We start from the raw sequence: 23,344 nt of genomic DNA, 5'->3' as shown, positions 1-23,344 counted from the left end.
CCACTTCTTGGACCAGACCTTTAAATAGTTTGTCTTTATAGAAAGGTATCAAATGTTTTCCTAATAGATAAGCGGTTCTTAACCTGTGGTCCACAGGCCCCTTGAGGAATCAAGAGGTCAGCAACTGTTTAGAAAATTAAAAAATAGTAACAGATGAGTAGAGTATATATACATAGAAAGCAAAATCACATTGGAAACTAAAAATGAAGTTAGTATATTTTTCAGGAGTTCTGTGAGCAATACAAGTAAAGCAAACAGAATCCAATTTGGACAGTCGGTGGCCCCTACTGAAGCACTGACATGTGCTGACAAAAAGAGAGCATATATTAGGAGCAAAAACCAAAACAATAAGATATGCTAGAGTCTAGCACACTGCTTTATTTTTAGAAATAAAACTACATCTTGAAAATATTTTGTGATTTGTATATTTTTTGATGTACACTTGATTTTTTCATCTTGTATTTTTTTGTATTGATCTGAGGTTCTAATCTTTAAAGTTGCTTAGGCAGAGTCCCCAACTACCAGTAGGGATTCAGTGGGGGCCCACAGAAGTCAAAAGGTTAAGAACCACTGCTATAAAGAGTCCAGTTTGTCTCTGATCTAAGCTCTTAGGGCGAGTGTTCCACTGCATGGGCCCTGTAGTACTTCCGATCTGTGTGTGCCCTGAGATCATCTGAGTTTGCCAAATCAACAGAGACATTTAATGGTGGATCAGTGTTTCTGGGTAAGTATGAGCACAAATATATTGGGTTGCTTGTATTTATGGCCTCAACTAGCAAAGATTCCAAAATTGGTTAAGGAAATCCTATAGGCAGTTACTTGAATTCTGAGGAATCTCCTGGTCAAATGCTTGGCCACAAAGATATTTAAACATTGGTCTACCTCCCTCAAATAATAGGCCTTCTTGAGAGTAATATCCGATTGTTAGAAAACTGATTATTAACTTATTATCAATTTTGAACAGTTTTTCTTTCTTAGTGCATGCTAGATAGTGTGGAAGGTGCCTACTTTGACGGTGTTGCTGTGTTAAAACAATTCAATGTTCTGGGCTGTCCTTGGGGCCCCCGACACCCCGTCTCCGCCAGCTTTTAAATGGTGAAGAAGGGACTTGTAATCCCCAGTGCAGCGCTGCTTACAGCTTATCCTACTATCACTTATAACAACAACAATTTACCTCAATCAAAACACACTAACCATTTCGGAAATTTACTTCTCGAGCTTTGTGTTAGGACTGTCAGTCTTAATAATAAGAACTACTAGTGCTATGAAACCATTTGATGGGTAAGTAGGTAGTAACTTAACATTACCAATGAAGAACCAGTGCAGTCCTGAGTCTAGATTATATCTCAGATGAGGTAATCACTCCAGCCCGATCTATTGCTGCACACAAAGCATGGGCGGATGACATGTTGAAAGCTGTGTGGAACTCAGAGGGTGTGCATGCCATTCTCCTAAACTACCTCCTGTTGAGTGAATTCTATTAAACACGCGGGTGGTGGCAGAGAGCAGCCACAGCTATTTACAGCTGCTTAAATTGTCAACACTGGACTGGAGGAGATGATCTGGTCAACAACAAGCAAATAGAAAATCTCAGCAATGTACTTACTTTTGTTCCAGGTGGTCCTTCCTGACCTTGATCTCCTGCCGGCCCCTGTGTACCCTGTATGAAAATGTCATCTTTATCAACACCACATTAGCAACTGTTTTAGGATCTAAACATTCAGTATGATCAACTGTAGCAGACTTTGCTGAAACCTGAATTTATAATTAAATATCACCATTGGTAGTCTTAAATGTAAACTTCTATGGGTTTCATTCTGAGCGGAGCTCAACTACATATCGGCTAAAAGTAGTTAGCATTGTTCAGAGTAATTTACTACTATTTAGTGCATTCTATCATGAAGTTAACTTTGCGAAAGACTGATAGTTCAGATTATTTCATTTATACAACACTTTTCTCCAAATTAATTTACATGTATTTGTGAATACTATTAAAAAAGCTGCAAAATTATAAAGAATAACTTGTGCATCAAATGTTCATAAACAAACTGATGTTGTGTTAAGTCAGTTTGAAGAGGGTGCAATTATTTGTAAGCAGTACGTAGCTGGGGAGAATAAATGAATCAAACCAAGATGGGCACAACAGGGGAAACAGTCATAACAACTCAACCGTTACCACTCATTACCATTACAATGTGGCCGGTACAACCCAGATACTGTTTCGACACATAACTTTTACCACTCAAGCTTTTACAACAACTATACCATTACCATGCATCCCTTTACAACAAATTTCATTGTAAAGGCATGAATGGTAAAGGCATATGCGTGGTAATGGTTTTGATTGTAAAGGCACGTACTTTGCCGGTTGATATTAAGGCCCTCATTTTAACCTCAGCAGTCTTTTTAAAAGACCGCTGAGGTTACTCCGGGCTGAAGACCGCCAGTGGTGCTGGTCTCCCACTCACCGTATCATGACTGCTGGCAGCCCTCCGCCCTTTTTCGGATGGAGAGCCGCCAGCAGCCATACTGGCGGTCGGCGGTGAAGTGGAGGCTGCTCCACCTCCACCGCCACATCATCAGAACACCGCCCACCGAATCACGTCCCAGGATTCGGCATGGCGGTGTTCTGGTGACGGGATGCTGGCGGCGGAGCAGCCCTCATGGATCCCGTTCCCGCCCGGAGGATCACCGGACCAGGTAAGGCGATCGTCCGTTAGGGGAGGGGGTGGGGGGTGTTGTGTGCGTGCATGGGGGTGTGAGTGTGTAGAGGGATTGTGTGAGTGCGTGTATGCATGCGGGGGTGTGTTGTGTGTATGGGACATGTGTGCGTATAGGGGGAGACCCCTATCAGTGCCAGGGAACAAATTCCCTGGCACTGATAGTGCCTACCGCCATGGATTTTGTGGTGGTACAAAACCCCACGAAGTCCATGGCGGTATGCGGGGTCCTGATACCGCCGGCGGTCTAGTGACGACCGCCGGGCTGGAGACCGAAGTCTCAAGCCCAGCAGTCGTTACCACCCTGGCGGTCACAGTGTAGAAGTAGCGGTTTTGATGCTTGTAATTCCATTTTTTTCTGCCGGCTTCTTGGCGGTATTACCGCCACTTCTACACCGACCGCCAGGGTTGTAATGAGGGCCTAAGTGTTTTATATATATATATATATATATGGTTTAGGGTGGGTATGGGGTTTGGGTGGTAAGGTTTTTTTTAGGGTTTAAGGTGGGTATGGGTTTTTCATGGAAAGGGTTTTTTGGGGTTATAGGTGGGTATGGGTTTTTGGGTGGTAAGGGATTTTTAGGGTAGGTTGGGTTATCGGGTGGTAAGGAGTTTTTAGGGTTTATGTTTATAGGTGGGTATGGGTTTTTGGGTGGTAAGGGGTCTTTAAGGGTTTAGTGTGGGTTTGGCTTTTTGGGTGGTAAGGGATTTTTAGGGTTTAGTGTGGCTATGGGGTTTTGGGTGGTAAGGGTTTTTTTAGGGTTTAAGGTGAGTATGGGTTTTTGGATGGCAAGCGTTTTTTAGGGTGGGTATGGGTTTTTAGGTGGTAAGGAGTTTTTAGGGTTTAGAGTGGGTATGGGTTTTTGGGTGGTAAGGGAGTTTTTGGAGTTATGGGTGGGTATGGGTTTTTGGGTGGTAAGGGATTTTTTAGGGTTTTTGGTGGGTATAGGTTTTTGGATGGTAAGGGATTTTTTAGCGTTTACGGTTGGTATGGGTTTTTGGGTGGTAAGGAGTTTCTAAGGGTTTAGGTAGGGAATGGGTTTATGGGTGGTAAGGGATTTCTAAAGTTTAGGGGGAGTATGGTTTTTGGGTGGTAAGAGTTTTTTAGAATTTAGGATGGGTATGGTTTTTGGGTTATCGGATTATAAGGATATATATATGTATGTTTATATATAAATGTGTGTATACATATATATATATGTAAATATATATATACATATATATATATATGTAATACATATTTGTGTGTATATATATATATATATATTTTTTTTTTTTTAAATATATTTTTATTAACATTTTGTTATTATACATTTGCATGTTCAATCTTATTGCATTTCCACTTTGGGTACACATTTCGCTTTTATACTATATTTTGCTCTTTACTCATTGTTTGTTACTTTTATTGCTGATAATCATTTTGTTCTTTATTTAATAAATTGTGTTCATTTACTTACTAATGCGTATTTCCTTCTTGCATTTCACTGTTTTGTATAATTAACAATCAAACAATAACTTAAACCCCTTCTCTCTTGTAACTTGGGAGGGAATTAGGATTGTTACAGGTGGGTGGACAGGGGTAATGTGGGATTGGGGAGGGAAGAGGAAAGAAGGGGGAAACACGAAGTGGAGGGTACACAACTCCAAGTGACTTTAATGTTGATCTAATTGGAGGTAGGGAAAGGAGAAAGGGGGAAAAGACCCTAAGTGGGCAACTTTACGGCTTTGTGTGAGTAGTTTTTCTAGTTGGTAATATTTAAGGAACAACAGTGTATCAATTTTTGGGCGGGAGAAAGGGTCAACCCAGGGCGCACCGGCACACAGTGGGGACGGCAGGTCCCTCATGCTTCTTGCTTCCGCTGTTGGCATAGTGGGGGTCAGGGGGCTAATTGTCTTCACATCCATACTCTCGGTGCGGTCTATTTGTGACTTTGGGTCATTTTTGGGTGTCTGTTTATGTATGTCCCTCGTTTGGCTCTATCCTCAGTGTGGGTTGGATTTCACTTGTTTCTCCGACTGGGTTTGCCAGCCTCTTATTTATACTATCCCAGTTCGTCATTAAATCTTCCCACCCCGGGGCAATAGGAACCTGGCGGATATTCCTGGCTTCTTCTGCTTTTAGGACCTGTAATTCAGCTCTAGACCATGCTGAGATATCCCTTTTCCAATCAGCCAGTACAGGGTGACCATTAGCCTTCCAGCCCCTCGAGATTAGTCTCTTATAAAGGGCCAGGGAAAGGTCCAGGAAGCGTCCCCTCACCCTTCCGCCAAGAGCCGCTGGTCTGAGACCCAGCAGGCACAGCTCAGGGGTAGGCCTCAACTCAAACTCAAACAGTTCAGTTAGGATGGGCAATATCCCCCTCCAGCCAGCCTGTATCACTGGACATGTCCAAACCATGTGGTCAAAATCTGCCCCTCCTCCTCCACATCTCGGGCAAGTCCCAGGGGCCCCTCCGTATATGCGGAACAGTCTGTGGGGCGTGAGATACGTCCTGTGCAGGTAGTTATATTGGATGTATCTTAACCGTGTGTTACGTGATATCATCCGAGGGTAGGCCAGTACTCTATTCCATTCTGAGTCAGACAATTCCCTTCCAATCGTGTTCTCCCACCGCCCTCTCAGCAACCGTAAAGGGTCCAAGGCTGCCTCAACTTGGGCCCGATATATTTTGGCGATCAGATGTGATTCCTCCCCTAATGTCAACAGTAAGTGCAGGACCTCGTGAGTGGCGGGTTCCGCATTCACTGTGCTCCAGTGAGCTTTAAGAGTGTGTACTAGCTTCCCGTAAAGTAGAAACTGCCCCCTGGGCACACCATTTTCCGTTAATTCAGCATAACTCCTCATCACGCCCTCCTTGAAGAGCCCGCCCACTGCTTCTATTCCAGTTGCCAACCAAGGGCCAAGTCCTATGTTTCCCAGTCCCCTTCCCCCAGGTTCCAGGGCAAGCACCGACAGTGGTAGAGCTGGGGAATATGGGGGACCCACTCCCACCTTTTTCGTACATCTTTTCCAGCATGCCATCGCAACTTTTAACATTATATTATTCCCCGGGGGGGTTATCTTCCTGCTTGCCATACATGCCGCGATCCATGCCGTGTCCGTTACTCCTTGGGCAGTACATAAATCCAGCTGGTCCCGGCCCGCCAGCCAGCCGGCTACCCACTGTAGTTGGGACGCTAGGTAGTATGCCTCAAAGTCAGGTGCTCCCAATCCTCCCATGTCGGTTGGTCTACAGTCGTGAGTGTAGTTCGTCTACGCCCCTCGTCCCATATTTCTTCCCTGAGCAATGCATTTAGGTCGCGGAACCATGCCTGGGGGATCAACAGCAGCAAATTGGCGAAATAGTAGAGAAGTCGGGGGAGCATGATCATCTTGGATAGCGCCACTCTGGCCATCACTGGCAGTTTCAGAGAGCGCCAAAATCCTACTGAAGATCTCAGGGATCGGAGGGCTTTAGCAAGGTTTCCCTCCCTTAAGTCTCCCAGGTCATGGTAAATCTGGATCCCCAGGTACCTGAAGGTCCGCGGGGCCCACTGGAAGTCCATTGGGCACACTGCGGGATATCTGTAACCAGGCGTCAGGGGAAACACATATGTTTTGTTACGATTGAATCGTAATCCTGATACCTCTCCGAACTCCTCCAGGGCCTCCAGAGCCCAGGGGAGACCGCTCACCCCATCTCTGAGATAGATTAAAATATCATCCGCATATAGCGAGATAATGTGGTCCGTTGGTCCCCACCGAATCCCTCTGCCCGTTCCTTCACCGCATATCCAAGCCGCCAGGGGCTCCATCGCCAGGGCGAACAACAATGGGGATAGAGGGCACCCCTGTCTGGTTCCCCGATTTACTGGGTAAGTACCGGAGACTGTTCCACCTGTCCTGACCCTTGCTAGTGGGGATGAGTATAATAGGTCCACCCATCTGGCCCATCCCTCTCCCAGGCCCATTTTTAACATTGCCGCCCTCAAGTAGTCCCATCTGATCGAGTCGAAGGCCTTTTCAAAGTCCACCGCTAGCATGGTCCCGGTCGGTGGCTTCGATTCACTGGGCATATGTAAAATAGAGAAAATTCGTCTGAGATTCAGAGAGGTGCTGCGACCTGGTATGAAACCATTCTGGTCAGGGTGTATCAGGGTGGGCATGTGGGGCAATAGCCGGTTGGCCAAGACCTTACTGAGGATCTTAAAGTCGCTATTTAGCATTGATAGTGGGCGGTAGTCAGCTACTGATGCCTCCCTGCTATTTGTTTTGGGGAGTGGTATTACCAATGCCTCACGTAATGTGCATGGGAGTTCTCCATTCTGTACCGATTCCATATACATTTCCATCAATCTAGGAACCAGCAAGGGTTTATACTTTTTATAAAAGTCCATAGGAAGACCGTCTGTGCCAGGGGTTTTCCCAGGGGCCAGCTGCGTAATTGCTTCGGTTATCTCGTCTGTGGTCACTGGCCCTCTTAGGCTGACCCTGTCTTCTAGGTTCAGTATCGGCAGGGGAATCCGAGTCAGGAAGTTGTCAAGAATCCCCATCCCCAAGTCAGTGGGCTTCCTGTACAGATACATGTAATAATCTCTGAATGCGTCATTAATGGATTCTGGGCTGAGTCTGCGTGCTCCCCCTCTGTCCAATACGCATGTCATGGGGTCACTATCTCCGTTCGGGCGCACCAGCCATGCCAGTAGTTTACCAGATCTCCCCTCCTCTGACTGCAAGGATGTCAGGTATCTCTGCATGCTATGGCAACTAAGTCGCTCTTCGACTTGTGAATGCTCTCTGCGTGCCCGATTGTACTCAGCATCTACTTGTACTGCAGGGCCCCGCCTCAGCTCCCCTTCGTGGATAACCTTCTCCAGTGCGTTCAGTTCTCTCTCTAACGTGCGTCTTACCCCCACGGACTTTCCAAGACAATAACCCCTCGTCGCTACTTTGAGTGTCTCCCATTCTATGGCTCTGGCGGAAGTGGAACCCCTGTTAGCTTCTATGTGTTCTGTTAGGTAACATCGCAATTCCTCTCTATATGCCTGGTCTTCTAGCGCTGCTGGGAACATTCTCCATGATGGTATAGGGGGTCTATCCTGTGATACCCTCAGTGTCAGCAATAGAGGATTGTGATCCGATATTGTGCGAGCAAGGTACTCAGAGTGGGTCACACTTCGCGCCAGTCCTGCCGTGCAAACCATCCTATCAATTCTAGTGTGTACCTGGTGGAGGCCCGAATAAAACGAGTAGTCCCTGGTAGTCGGGTGTTGCAATCGCCAAGCATCCACCAGTCCCCAGGTGTTTAGCCACTCAACTAGTTTTTGTGCTGTTTTGGTAGATGTTGCCCCCTGTAGTGGGGGGATGGATCTGTCCAAACCTATGTCTAGCACTGCGTTAAAGTCTCCACCTATTAATACTTCCCCCATGTGTTGACGAGTGAGGTGTCTGGACAGACCTGTCATGAATGAGGTTTGGTCCTGATTGGGGACGTATATACAGCTCAGGATTAATGTGAGCCCCTGTAATTTCCCCTCTAGTATGACAAACCTTCCCTCTCTATCTATGTTGGAGGAATTAATCGTTAGGGGGACCCCCGCCCTAATCCAAATCAGAACGCCTCTTGCATAAGCTGAATATTCTGTGGCAAACACCTGTCCCCTCCATCTTCATCTTAGCTTTTCTCCCTCTCCAGGCGCCAGGTGGGTATAACTACCTTTAGCTTGTGGAGTGCATTTTTTCCAGGCACCGAGGACGAAGGTGCTTGGCTTGTTTCTTTTCAAATTTTAGAGCGGTGGCTGGTTTCTGCTCATCGCACCGACCCTGATAGTGTGGAAGTAGCCGTGAAATACCAGCAACCATCATTTCATATATATATATATATATATATATATATATATATATATATATATATACACACACACATTTTCAACAAATTAAACTGGCAAACTCTTTCTCTGTCTAGTCCCTCCAACCAACATCAAAATGTGCCACAAGGATCCATACTCATTCTGACATGGAACCCCTCAACTTTCTACTGAGAAAATATTATATCTACTATCTTTTCTATGCCATGGCACACAACAGTACATGAAGGACGTATCAACAAAATACCTAATTTCTCTGGTTTAGGCACTCCCAGACCTGTACGTATTGATGTTGCTTGACTGTAAGCCAACTATTGTCAAATGCACAAAATCCTTGGGATTAATTCTTTACAAGAACCTCAGTTTGTAAGCTAATATTAATGCTCTTGCTAGCGGAGTTCAGTTCCAAATAACACTACTTCATGGAACAAAGTCACTTATCCAGGATGATGATTTTAAAACAGTAGTACAATCACTTGACCTATCAAGAACTGAGATTGGAAATTAATTACTGGTAGGGATCTCCAGTCTCAACCTGGCCTAAAATTGTTTTTAAATGATGCTATAAGCTTCTTCAAATTAGCCTGCAAAGTGCACAGATGTATCCATAAAGGAGCACTAAAGTACTCTTCCAGTGCACTGCCAATCTTGGGACATCCTCCAGCATGAAACTCCTGCTTTCAAAAAGTCAAGAACTTTAAAACACGCCTTCTGAAGAAATGCTCCTCCAATCTGTAGCACGATTGTGCATGTGATACAGGCAACTCCACCCAAGTCTGCATTCAAAAAGTACTTATAGGTCTACTGATCTAGAGCTTGTTTAATCAATGTACACATTAAACTCATGTTGATTTTCCTTTGCAAATTTTTTGTTTGGATAGATTAAAAATGGTGAAACTCTAATTCCTACAGCCCGATTCTGCTCTCTTTTAGTTCACCTACTAATTTCCTCTCTAGTTTTCCAGTGTTTCACCTCAATTGTGTGGATTTGTAAAGCACACTATCACCCACAAGGGTATCTTGATGCCTAAGCCACAAAAAACAAAAATAAAAAAATTGTGCTATGCCCCTACAGGGTAGTGTGCCCTATAGATATGCAGTTATTCATTGTGCTATGAACCCAATCTGTCAAGCCTGCTTGTGGATACATTTATCCAGTTGTATATATAGCATTTTGGGAAAGTAGGCAAAATCTGCATCCTTTCCTAGAGTCACCAGAATGTAGTTCAAGTGTTACCTGTATTCCGCGTGGTCCTCTTGGGCCAGCAGGGCCTTCCGGGCCCTAAAGTGGTAAGTCAGAAACACAAACACAAAACATTAAAACATTTTGATTTGCAGATTGGTTGCATGCAGTAGTACACTTTCGATATATAAAACAGGTCAGTGTCACTAGCTACCTTGTATTTGAAGCAGAACAGCATACACAAGTGAGCCATATATTGCTATGCAGATACTATGCCTTGATTAAAAAATGATTGGATGTCTGCTGATCAAGTACATATATACCTCAATAACTAATTGTATGTCAGAATACTTCAAATGTTTAAATACAGGTCATGTTTAAATGATCTGTTATAAAATAACCCAATGCTGCCTCCATAATGAAGAATTTCAATTTTGACAGTTTATTGCTTTTGTCTTCCTGTTTTATTTATCCTCTCTGTCTATCTTTACTTATCCTAATGGCCTCCATATCCCTTTCCCTAACTATTTCACTTTTTATTCTCTTCTGGGGCTGGGTAAATATTTATCTCAAGTGCATAAGAAGGTGAATCTGTCAGCTTCAGCATTTTGTCTGTGGTATGGAATTTCAGTGCTTTGTGCACTAGGAATTCCATACAACTGAAATTCTTGCTAAATCAACTTAGATCAGGGTACTGCCATTCAAATTATGTTTATTGAGAGCATATGCCTTTAAAACAAGAAAACCAATATGCCATTCATAAAAATATAATCAACTGACAAATATATGCAATAATACAATTAAGCACTACTCATTCTTCAACTTAAAATACCATGCAAAACACCGCAAGAAGTTGAAATATCATCACAAAGTTATACTAAAGCACAAAACTGTACAACCTTAAAGATTCCCTCAGCTGCAATTAAACATCTTCTAATTGCACAAATCCCATCCAGGTATTTCATTTCTGTCAAGAATTCAGCTGCTAGTCAACGATTAGATCCCACATTGAGAAAGATTGGTCTCAAAAAATGTTTGTGTGGCAATACAAATCTTAAACAATCTAATAAAACGTGTACACAATCACACTTTATATCCAGTCCATGTGTACATTTTCCCTTGTTGTCTATGGCTACTGATCTAGTGGCCTTATTTTCAAAACGGGGATTTAATCTGTATCTAAACTTCAATGCCGCTTGTCAATGTGGCGACATATGGGAACCTATTGTCCCTTTCCCATGACTCTCTCAAGAACTTACGGAAACTTGCTGTTTAGGTACCACATGTCGGTTTCCCTGATACAATTTCTAGTCAGTGCATGCATCTCTACTTTAGAAATATTGATTTCCGAACTACCAAAGTCTACGTTTTAAGTTAATCTTCCACATATTTCTCCCATTAGCATTCTAGCTTTTTTTGCCCTTTTCATTTCACAATTTCTTTGCACACTTCCCTTCTTCATGATTCCAGTCTAATTTTCCACTTCAACTCAGCAATTTCAGTACGTGCCGGAGTTGTGGGGGGATCATGGGGAGGTAAGCTGATATGATTGGACGTAAGAAGGGATCATCATAATTTCTATTAAACTTTCTTAACCCACAAAGGACAATGCTGTTGCTTTTAGGGATTTTATACTGTCCTTCCAACTCGTTAAACCACATCTATAAATATTTGTACTTTTTAACCATCTCTATTTCACTTTTTCCATGTGATCATTTATAATTTAGATTAGTTTTCCCAAACACCAGCACCTTTGTTTTATCCATATTAACTAAAAGTTTCTTCCTTGAGCAATATTCGTGAAATACCTTAAATTTCCTTAGCAGCCATCTGACTATCACGTCCAGTATCACCAAGTAGCCAGCGTATAAAAGGCATGGGACATGGAGCCTATAATTTTTAAGCATAAACCCATGGCACCTTTTAGGGCTGTTGGCAGGTCAGCTAGAAATATGGAGACTGACAATGGGACCAGAATGCAGTCATAACGGAGACCATTCCTAATTTTTAATCTTCTGACCTAATGTTCCTTCCATGTACGCTAGCTCCTGTGCCCAGTTCTAGCTATGGGCGTCTTGGAGTATTAATGAGAGATCTTTTGGACTTCTAAAATTAATTAGGGTTTCCTATAACAATATACAATGTACCATGTTGAATGCAGCACGGATGTCTACAAGGCAACAGTTAATTTTCCCACCTTTGATGTATAGATTTTCTTGCCAGCACCCATAAACTAAAACAGTGGTCTATGGGTGAATGGCCCTCTTAAAAGCCCCCTTGCTCTTGAAGGACTATATTATTGGTTTCTACCCAGTCTTTCAACTGTTGCAGCAAAATCTTTGAAAATAGCGTTTCCTCTACATCCAGTAAGCTGAACAGGCAGTCATTTTTTGCAATTGTAGCATCATAACTTTGTATGAATGTGTGTTATAATTGCCCCCTCCCAGCTTTCTGGTAAAAGACTAAACCCTAAAACTCTTTGAAATGTCAAAAAATACAGTTTTGCCCACCAGTCTACATTTGAGTTAAATATAATTGCGAAGAGGTTATTGGGACCAGCGGCCTTTGATAGTTTTAAAAATTGTATTGTTTCCTGTTGGACCTGGCCCTTGGGGCACGTTCATCCCTTGACCTTTTGCCTCCTTCCTCCTATTTTTCCTGACCGCTCGCTGTTGGCTCTAGGACTCTGAGCACTTTATCACTGCTCACCAGTGCTAAAGTGCAGGTGCTCTCCCTCCTAAAGTTGGTATGATTGGCTTATACCTAATTGGCATATTTAATTTACCTATAAGTCCCTTGTACAGTGGTATCTCTATACCCAGGCCCTGTAAATTAAATGTTACTAGTAGACCTGCAGCGCTGCTTCTGCCACCCACTGAAATAGCCTTTCAAACCTGTCTCAGGCCTGCTGGCGCAGGGCCTGAGTGCACAGTTTTCTGCCACAGGGACCTGGCATCTAAATTTACTTGCCAGGTCCAGAACTACCCTTTTACTATATGTAAGTCACCCCTAAGGTAGGCCCTAGCTAGCCCTGTGGGCAGGGTGTTATGAATGTGGAAGGCAGGACATGTGCCTAGTAGCATGGCCTGTCCTGGTAGTGACACAGAGCCTATTTGGCTTTTCACTGCTGTGAGTGCTGCCTTGTCATAGGATTGCATTGGAAATGCCCTGCCTTATGTGTAGGGGGTATTGTCTGATTTATGAGGGGTAGCGTAGGCATGTTTGGTATGGTTGTAATGGTAGTGAGAAATGCTGCTTACTGGTGTGAGTGGATTTTTTATTACTATTACAGAAATGCCACTTCTAGAAAGTGAGAATTTCTCTGTGTTTATGACTCTGGTGTTTTGCAGCTTGACTCCAATCCACATCTGGGCAGAGTGACAGGTGGGCTTTGTGCATACTTTTCAGACAGCCTGTACACAGGGAGGGTGGAGGTGTCACAGAGGTGCAGCTGCATACTGAATAGTCTTTCTGTGCTGAAAGAAGGGAGAGGTGGGGCACATCTGCATTTGTAAAGGCTGTACCCTGGCCTCACACAGTAGGGTTGTTTACCCTCAATTGATGTTTGGACCCTGTGTTGGAGGAGAGAGGGGGCACTCCCAGAACCAGTAGTAACTGGTTGGAGCCTCCTCTCCCCTGTCTTTGTAAACACACTGCAAAACTGAGTATAAGTACAGGGGAGTTTTCCCCACAACTGGGTGACACCTTGGAACTTACTTGGAACTGGACACAGAATGCTGGAGGGACTCACAAGGAACCGTCATGGACTGCTGCTGCTGTGCTGACCTGTGACCTGCTGGGTCACTAGGAGAAACTGCCATCTGCCTGCATCCCCCTTGCACTGGCCTGCTACTGGGCCCTGCCCCCTTTTTCCTTGACTGTTGTCTCCCAGGGGCAGGGTGCCGTGGCCCCTGACCCCTGCAACTGTATAAAGCACGAGGAGTGCTTCATCTCATTATATAGCGCCTAGAAGGTGCTTTCTTGTGCTTATATTGAGTGCTTTGAGAGCGCTCAGTGTAATTAGCCCCAGCGCCTTGTGATCGCTTTCCTCATGTGTCTTTAGCGCTTCCCTAGTGCTCTGCCGCCGTGGGAATCACCGCTGCAGCCCGGGTGAGCTGTTTTGGTTCAACGCGAGTGTAACACGCTGTCAAGTGCCCCCGGGGCACGAAGAAGAGGAAGTTGGAGCAAGTGTACTCCTATCAGTGCCCCCGGGGCTAGGTATGCTCCGAGGAGCCCTCCCGGGGCACCAGAAGGCGCTTACTTGGGCCCAATCAATGCTGCAGACCAGGCAGGTTCTATTTCTGGTCCGGAGGTTGACGGGGGGAAGGAAGCCTCATCGGAGGCTCCCCTGATCCACTGTCTTCCCTGATTTTGCCGAGGACGGGCAGAGGGGAAGGAAGCCTCATTGGAGGCTCCCCCTGCCCCACCAAAGCCACCAGTTGATCTCATGAGACCGCTGGTGGGGCGAAAGCCTTGCTGGAGGCCCCCCCCACACCGCAAGCTCTCCCGTTTGGGCCCTGTTTGTTTTTGCTGGCTTTGACCTCCCCTCTGGAGGCTCAGTTGCAGCCCGGGGGCCCCCAGAGATCATGAGCCCCAGGAGGAGCCTGTTATAAAACCAGAGGGGGTGCATGTTGCCACCTCCTCCCCAATCATCTGAGGGGCCCCCCAAAGTGAGCGTACGGATCGCCGGGTGCCCCATTTGGTTCATCTTGGCACTGAGAGTGCCTTTCATCATAAAAGCAGATACTTTTGAAGGACATTCATATGTCATAAGTTCCTTATATGGACATTCATGATTTATATGTTAACCTGCCTATTTTTAATGAGGTGTTTCATATGTGTTTGGTAATGTTCCTTTTAGGGGCATAACATGCTAATATGTTTTCTTGACTTGCCATATGTTTTATGATGTTCCTGATATGGGCATTTATGATATTTCTATGACAAGTGCATATGTGTAGTAATGTGATTCCTGACTACTGCTTATGTTGCAGCATAATAAGTAACCTATGTGTTATGTGTGACTACTGCTGATTTCTGCAGAGTAACAGTATTATGTAATGTTCTGACAACTGCTTGGGTAGCAGGGTATTACTGACATGTCGCGTTTGGTCTAATAATTGCATTGTGTACAATATAGTATATTTTCGTATAACTTGGTGTTGTGTTTCCTTTGTGGTGGGGATAGTGCGTCACGTGTGTTGTATGTGTTGTGCAAATGCTTTACACATTTCCCCTGGGATAGGCCTGACTGCTCGTGCCAAGCTACCATGGGGGTGAACATGGGTTATCTTGGACGTGTAACTCCCTTGCCCTGACTAGAATGGGTGGGTTCTGCCTGGCTTAGGTGCATACCCTAGCCAACCAGAAACTCCATTTCTAACATTTCCCTAATCTTATCACCTGAATATTGCCATTTGAGTTCCTTGTTTATTCAAAGATTTGCTTCTCTAGGTACCTCCTCCCTTTCACTGCCATAGACTAACCCAAGTATCTTCAACCATCCACTTGGTTTCCCTCCTCCCTTTCCAGATCCATCCTGCACCAACTGCCAAAAGTCCTTACAGTTTTTGTTTAGATAACCTCTATCATCTTTGCCAAAACTTGCTAAGATGATCTTTTTTCTCTCATTCAGTATGTTCTTATAATTCCTCTTGGCCGTCAGCAGGTTATTTTTTTGCTCTTGGTCATATTTTTTCTTAAGATTCCTTTAGATGAGTATCAGCCATTTTTCTTCTTTATCCCCCCCACCCTTTTTGATCCGCTTTCTCCATTCACATATTGGTGTATACTTCAACCTGTAGACATGCTACAACTTGGTTTTATATTTCCTTGTGCCTGGTTAAAAAAATAATCGGTACTTCATTCTCCTGAATTAGTTCTTGTTGCTGCTGAAAGGTATGGAGAAGACATAGATGCTTATCTTCTATTCTTGTGGTAAGTCCCCTGTGCTATTCTGATTGCCGGGGAACAAACATTTCCCCTAAAAATCTTTCCCCCAAATTTAGTGTTAGCTGTAGGGACCCATTGTCACTTCCTTCTCGTTCTAAAACCCTAATTTAATTCACTGTAAAAAAAGAACCAAATGTGAAAAAAATATATAATCTATCTGGCACCCCTGGGTTCCATATCTGAAAGTTTGTCTTGCAAGGCGTTCTGTGCTAAATAGTCCATTTGTACTAAACAGCCCAATTAATGGTAAAAACTCTTGTAGTTTAATGTTGCCAGCTGTGTCTATCTTCTTTGGAAAACTTTCTGGGCTAATTTTGTAAGCAGTTAACATGCCTTTATATAATAAGTCCCCATTTTGAGGATCTAGTTTGTGATTAAAATCCCCCAGTAATAGAACCATCTATGATGCCTATGTTGTACTTAATCTTTCTAAGTCTTCTTTTATAAGCATTAGCTGGGTCCCATACTCATTTGTTTTTTAAAGCTATATATACACAAATTAATGACAATTATAAATGCCATTTGCACGTCATTTTCAAACAGTTGGACTAAACAAAGCAAAATCTATTTACTATCCACTTTTAATGCTGTCATTGTTTGCCACTTTTGTAGATATTAACATCATCAGAACCCCCCTCACCCCCGAAGGTGGCTCTACCCCAGTTTTTCAGCCTTTTTAGAGATCAGAAAAAACTAATCAATCAGTGCAGGCTCTTAGCACAGCCATGTTTCTTGTAAGCACATGATTTGATATATGTCCACTAATTCTTTAAATGTTTCCAAGGATGCAAATTTCCTAAACCTCCTATATTGCAAGAGACAGCCAACAGGCTGTGTGAAGCGCCTCTCTCCTAATCGATTTTGCTCATGCCCACGTTCTCTTTCAGGGTTGGAGGCAAGGGTATCTGCTAGGCAATCATAGCGATTCCCAAGACAGATTTCCTCCCCTCCTAGCATACCGTCCCTTTTATGATCGACTTGTGGGAAGGTCACTCGAATGCTGCCTTTAATATTATTCCCAACCAATCTTTTGTTGAAGCTATTTTAGGAATGTAACACAACTTGGTTTAGGCTCAACATGCATGGTGTTTCAAAAAATTACCACACAAAAGATCTTTCATTTCTACCTCATGTGCATGCCCTAGTTTAATACCTTTCTTCAGCATCTTATTTTTTGCTTTGATCAGAGCTGTCTTTACAATTTCCAAGAAGAGTAATACTTTTATCACCTCTTTACAATCTTTACTTGAAACTAATTCTACCTGCTTTATATCTTCTGAAGATATTTTTCTCAGGCTAGGACACATATAGAAGGAAAACAAGAGTTGCAATTGATTTAGTGGGTTAGGTTTCCTTTAACCTTTTCCCATTCTTGCATGGGTTCCAAGTAGACTCACAGATTGTTTTGCTCCTGGTATTCTAGCTTATTGAGATTACCCATTAGTCTCATCCTATTTCATTGTTTCCCCCTATGTAAAGGGGGCTCTCTATGCTCGCAAGCTTGGCTCCAAGCAACATCCCCTCTTGCTCTCTTTTGATCTCCAATCTGGTCAACGGTTTCCTGTCCTCTTGTACTATTATTAGGCTACTGCCTATGTAACCCTGGCTTCCTTTTTGACTGTCCCTCACAAATCTGCGTGTCTGTCTTGTTTCCCATTAATTGATCTACCTCTTCATGCTCTACATCCATAGTTAATCTTACTTTATTAACCTTCTTACTTATCCTTGTTCCGGCCTTCCTTCCCACCTTTAATCATCCCTTCCCACTTCTCCTCGCCTTACCAATTCTTCTTTTCCTTTTTTGTTCTCTTCTTATAGGATTGATATAACTCTTATACCCTGCATGGTTTCCCAGCTTTTTAATCAGCATGGATGCTTTGAGATATAAACTAACGGGGCAGCAGACAGCGCACATTCAGAGGGTGCTGACTGTGGTCATGGTCATGGTTAGTGCAGGGGCCCCCATGCCCTAACTTTGCCTTTCCACTAGCCTTTTCATGGTAGGGCCCCTGCCATGAAAAGGCTAGTGGAAAGGAAAGTTGTGATCAACCCGGTGGTTCTAAACTTGGCACTGCCGTGGCTGACAATGGCTTTCACCACCACCAGCCTTGGGATCCCTGATCCAGGCAGAGGTGGCAGCCTCCTGGCTGTCTGACCGCCAGGATCGTAATCTGGCAGTCGGGCCGCCAGGATTGTGGCAGTCGGAGCGCCACTGTGAGTTTGGCATTTTAGGACCTCCAAACTTTTAATGAGGCCCTAAGTCTCTACTTTAAGTTTCTACTCACAGCTTTGTTGCACAGCCTAGGTGCTACTTAAATGTAAAAATAACATATTAGTGTTAAAGTACCAAAATATTGAAGCTGTGTTAGCAGATGTTAATTTAGTTTACTCAATTATTCTATACATAAATATACTTCTCAAATGAAGTCTAATTTTACGTCCTCCTAAAAATCAAGAGATTAATTTTTCCACAATCCTTTTAATTGTAGTTTTTGCCATTTTTGATAAAGCAATGGTTACAGAGTCAAATCATGGTGCAACAACAGTTTCATCTTTCCCCTTCCCCATATTTCCCCGCTCCATATGTTGTCTTGCACAATTGTAACATCCATTTCTGCTGGAGTTAACACATAGAAGACAACATTAGTCTCTCACATTCCCCCAAATAAGGCATGACATCCTTGCAATCCTGCATCCTAAACCATGAACAACTGCAAAGCTTGCAGCCTTACCGGTTCAAAACATTTAAACTCAAATCTGGACATACATGCCAACAAGGGTGACCATATCCAAGTATATTTCTTCTCTGTGGAGAGTTCTGAAAGTCAAGGAAGTTTTTGTTTGGGTTTAAAACTCTTCCTCAAAAGCTATAGACAAACTCTGACTGGACAGTTTGCTGTATTTTGTCTGGCCAATCAGGGAGATGGAAATTAAATTGTTTTGGACTGGAAACCAGTTATTTCTATTGCAATACTAGTAATTTCCTTGACTCATACATTTCAACAGCTTTACCTAGTAAGGAGACGATACAAATAAATTAATAATGTATGTAATGACAGTGAAATGAACTAAAAGATAATACCCCCTGCAAACATAGAAAATAGTTTAACATACCCGGTCGCCTTTAATTCCAGGAGTCCCACATTCACCTCTGTCACCCTAAAGAAAGAAGGAAAAACATTTCATTGATTTTCAGAAAATACTTGATAGATCAATATTAAGTCATACTGCTAGACAACATGCATTGCTTGAAATACTGCAGACCAGTATCTAAATTTAACAAATTAAAGGATTGTTTCACAAAGATTTTGCTATGAATAGATGTGACACACTGTTGCACTACTGGAAGTGTACTTCTGAATTCCAAGAATTAGCCAGGAATAATTCTGACATATGCTTGGCTAACTTATGGAATTCATGAATAATAGGGAGTACTACAACAGAAAGTCACAGCAAATTCTTTGTGAATCGGGCTCCATGTATTTGATGGGATGTGATGCAAATATCTGAACATAGAGAAGGATAATATATTAAGTATATACATACCTGTTCTCCTTTGTATCCAGGCTTTCCCTAGACAAAATAGAGTAAGAGTCAATATTTTAGAAAGCATATCAAAAGGGGTAATACTAAACATCCCTTTCTGAAATAGAGACTTCTCATAATTGACAAAGACTGGAATGGAACACTTCATAGCAGTGACCATACAACCACCAGTCTAATTCACAAAGGCAAGATTGAAGCATTCAGAAAACCTTTCCCCCAGGTTTTGCCAAAAACATGTGTTGATTTCCAGGCATACTGCTTAGGCAAAGTTACTCAAACAGATTTTCTAGTAGCTGGTAAATCTGTAAGAACAAAAGTGAATTTGTACATGTGGCTTTTTATTGGTTTTTATCCCCTCAAAGAAATATTTTTTCTTGTAAAGAAACTCCTTTGCCAACACCTTCATGCTACACGAGGGTGTTACCTTCCCTTTCCTGTCATGAAAAGGCGTTTAATATCTTTCCAGAGATCTCTGGGTCAGATAGGTGTATCTGGGCATAAATTACGTTTTATCAGCAGTTTGGTCTTGGGTGTGGTGGGTGTGATGTGGCATGATTTCAGCATCCGTTGCATCCCCAATAAAGTCTTTCAAATGAGATTTCATATCTAGTTACTGATGCAGAAGGTCCTCACCCTGGCAAAATTCTTATCCCCTTGGCTTTGAAGGAAAGTGGATGATCTAAAAGGTGTATACCATTGAGGGCCTTCTTCTCTAGATACACATGACGATTCCAAGCTGATATTTTGGAGACCAAAACTGGAGAGAATGCAGGTTTATAACATCCAACTATACTTTAATTATTTTTTCCCTATGTTTTTCAGATGTATGGTTTATTATTTTAACAATGTTTTGTTTCCCAAATAGCTGTGGAAGTATACATCTGTAATAAACACAGAAAACCTACATGTAGTTCTGCTGGATCTATGACCAAGAACCACAACACCATATTATTTTCTGTCTTTTTTCCGAATTTACAGACAACCCCAAATCATCCTCTATTTTTTGCATAGGTCACCATTGCTGTGAAACTTGCACAATGTGTATTGCATTACCTGTGAATACGAACTCATGTGAAAGGAATCTGATGTGCATTTCAGTGACCTATCTCAGTAAATGCCAAAACAGTTACTTTCAAAAGAATCCTGTTGCGGAACATTGTTTAGCAAAACCAGAAATCCATGTTTTGCCTTTTCCTTAACTTTTTATTCTACTAACAAACATTCAACTGCTTGGAAGTCAGAACAAAAATTTAAGAACGTGACCAGTGTCTAAAGCCTGCCACTTCTGCACAATCCCCTTTATTTACTGCTCCTAGGAAGATACCTATGCTTCCAAATAGTTAGTTGTATTTATGGAAACCTACTTATTGTTGTTAGGTCAAGCTGGTTGTTAGTCTTGTTAGGGTAATGCTATACAAGGCTATACAGTACAAACTAATTATGGACAGAGCAACAGGAGGCTCGTTATAATGGCATTCAGAAATCACAACAGATCAGTACTTAGATCACTGATGTAGTGATGTTTCCCAGTATAAACCACAAACCAGTCACTTGCACAGCCAAACTACCTCCAAGGTTTTGGTGGCGCATGGCTAGGTAACACATCCTGCTGCTGAAGTAAGTGCATCTTTACCATAAGAAATCAGTCGAAGGCAGGTATGTGCTTATAATAGTGAAACAGCTGCAACCGAGTGAACAACGTAGCATTATTTGTGAACTTTACCCCAACTGGCTTTTTCAGGAGATGGGATAGCTGATTGGTTTAGGTATTTGCCGGGCATAGGGTAGCTGCAGCTAATCAAAGTCTGCAACTTTTGGAGAATCTATGTTTTCCGTTTTTGCCAGAGTCATCAAAGTTTGAAAGATACTTATTTACAGCAAGTTTCCACATGTTTCTTGATTCATTTTTATCACTCAGGACTTCAGTTCCTCAACTTCTAACGAAATACCCAAGACAGAGAGATGCACGACGTATTGACATGAGCAGAGAGAGATAAGCTAATTAATAATTCAAGATAGTAAAAAAAAAGATAGGTAGACAGATAAAAAAAAATCAAGGTGGAATATCTTCATAACGATAATGTTTTGCTTAGGTGTGCCATTTGTAACATTTAGGAGCCATTTCATTTGGAAATGTATTGCAATTGTGCCTACTGCCTACAAACTACGCATACACTAGTAAAGTACCAATAGATAAAGTTATAGAAAAACACAAAAAGGCAGAACTCTAAGAAACGTAGAGGCAAGAAGGGCTCAATAACACGGCCAATGAAACCACCATTGATTTGCTCAATCTTTTAATGGCTATATCAGACAAAAGAGTTGAACTTTGGGTGGGAGCTTGGAATTCAGCTTCAGCAAACGTATTATTTTCATTTTGCACCTGCAGAAATTAACCAGCCCACTTACTTAACTAGGGAGCTACAAGAATGCTTGAATGGTCCTTCCTCAAGTTATTGTGCATTGTATGTAGGAAGATTTTTGAAAATATACTACAATACCATATAAAAAAACTACTGATCCCAAATCATCTTAACATTTTGCCATAACAATGAAATGTTGCTCAACAACCTTAAAGTCATCAATAATAAGCCTAAAACCTAGGCCATGTTGAACCTATCTGATTGCTAAAAATAGAAATGTTATTTTATGCATTTTGTTCTACAAACAGAGCACTCTACAGAAGCTGGAACAGTGATGCGTTTGGCGAGTCCGGGTTTTAGAATTAATATGAAGATACTTTTGATAGGTTCCCATGTAGACGCACAGGGAGATCTAGATAATCTCCATTTGGTAGGAAACAATGGTCAGAATTGTACAAAAGGTATTTTTGTGAGGTATTAAGGAGGTCTTCGAGGTGGATTGAAGCATGCATGATCATCTGTGCATGATACATTTTTACCTTCAAATTACTGTCGAGCCTGGTCATGGAGGCGTTTGGGTAGGAGCCATCTTGCTTCACTGTGATGAGGGATTTTTGTCCTCGGATTAAGAGCTATTGGTCATCGTGCTATTTTGGTGATCCTGTCGGTCTCACTTCCGATGCTGGTATATATAGCAAGCATGCCCCCTTAGGCAGGACCTCAAAGTGTCTGTTCAAGCCTTTGACTAGTAGGAAATCCACCTTTCTCTCTCACACTCTCATCCTGCTGTGTTTTGTTTTTCCTCTTTTTTTATTTTGTTATGAACTGCGACAGGCTTACATTTTTTACTCTGTGTCCTACACAGGACTGGCACAACATATATAGCGCCCACCAGTGCTGCTAAAAGGATTTTTAGTGGGTTTAAGGAGGTAGTATGTAGCCACCCTTCCCATGCAAGGGAGCCATATTTATCGCTGCTGGGCTAAATCTGATGCCCCTATACATTTACCTTTTACTACTGTCATACTGCCTAGTTCCTGACCAGGAATCAATGTGCCATTCTGCCCCTTTACATTCTGACAACACTTACTGTGATAGGTGTTACTATACATGAGTGTCTGTTTGATTAAGGCTGAAGTGTAGGCTGAGTCATAAAATGAGTACCACAGAGCAGGGTAACAATAAATATGTTATTCAGTGCCAATATGCCCCAAGGAGTGAATGTGCACTTTACAAATGCGTGTTATGTTACTAAAAGAAACGTCTGCTGCCCCTACTGGGTAAAATGCTCATATTTCATTCAACAGCTCAGCTACCATGGCACTAGACTTCTGAATCCACTCCAAAGAGCAGAGTGATACAAATACAGTTTGCAAACCGTGCCAGTGGCAGAGGGCAAGGGAGTATCTTGGGATTGACTTACCTCAGCTCCATCTCTACCAGGTATTCCATTCAAGCCCGTCTCTCCCTATGAATAAGCAAAAAAGTTTGATTAATTGCAATATAAGACTTCCAGTTCATGTCTGTAGAGGACTTCTAAATGTCATGGCACCCTTATACTGACAATGGGCCATGGCCCAGATGTGCTAAATGTTTTTACAGTGGCAAACAGTCTGAATTTCAGTTTGCGAGGGCAAAAACAATACTAAACACATTTTAGGAGTTAGTTAATTTTTACCAACTCCTAAATGAGTTTACGACTGCAAACAGAATAGCTCTTTGGAAGGGATGTG

General features: G+C 42.6%; 1 protein-coding gene across 1 annotated transcript in view; it reads right to left on the bottom strand.

Annotated features, from left to right (window-relative positions):
• Nucleotides 1-23,344, bottom strand: part of LOC138285403 (collagen alpha-1(XXVIII) chain-like) — a 196,383-nt gene that overhangs the window by 123,863 nt on the left and 49,176 nt on the right. The window contains exons 7-11 of the mRNA XM_069225287.1: nucleotides 23,035-23,079; nucleotides 19,249-19,275; nucleotides 18,817-18,861; nucleotides 9,805-9,849; nucleotides 1,607-1,660 (exon numbers count right to left, since the gene is read on the bottom strand). Of these exons, the coding sequence (XP_069081388.1) occupies nucleotides 1,607-1,660; nucleotides 9,805-9,849; nucleotides 18,817-18,861; nucleotides 19,249-19,275; nucleotides 23,035-23,079 (216 nt within the window). The remainder of the gene's footprint in view (nucleotides 1-1,606; nucleotides 1,661-9,804; nucleotides 9,850-18,816; nucleotides 18,862-19,248; nucleotides 19,276-23,034; nucleotides 23,080-23,344) is intronic.

The sequence above is a fragment of the Pleurodeles waltl genome, chromosome 3_1 (genome assembly GCF_031143425.1).
Source record: "Pleurodeles waltl isolate 20211129_DDA chromosome 3_1, aPleWal1.hap1.20221129, whole genome shotgun sequence".
NCBI classification, from domain to species: domain Eukaryota; kingdom Metazoa; phylum Chordata; class Amphibia; order Caudata; family Salamandridae; genus Pleurodeles; species Pleurodeles waltl.
Note: the sequence above shows the minus strand (reverse complement) of the source record. Positions and strands in the feature narration are given on the sequence as shown.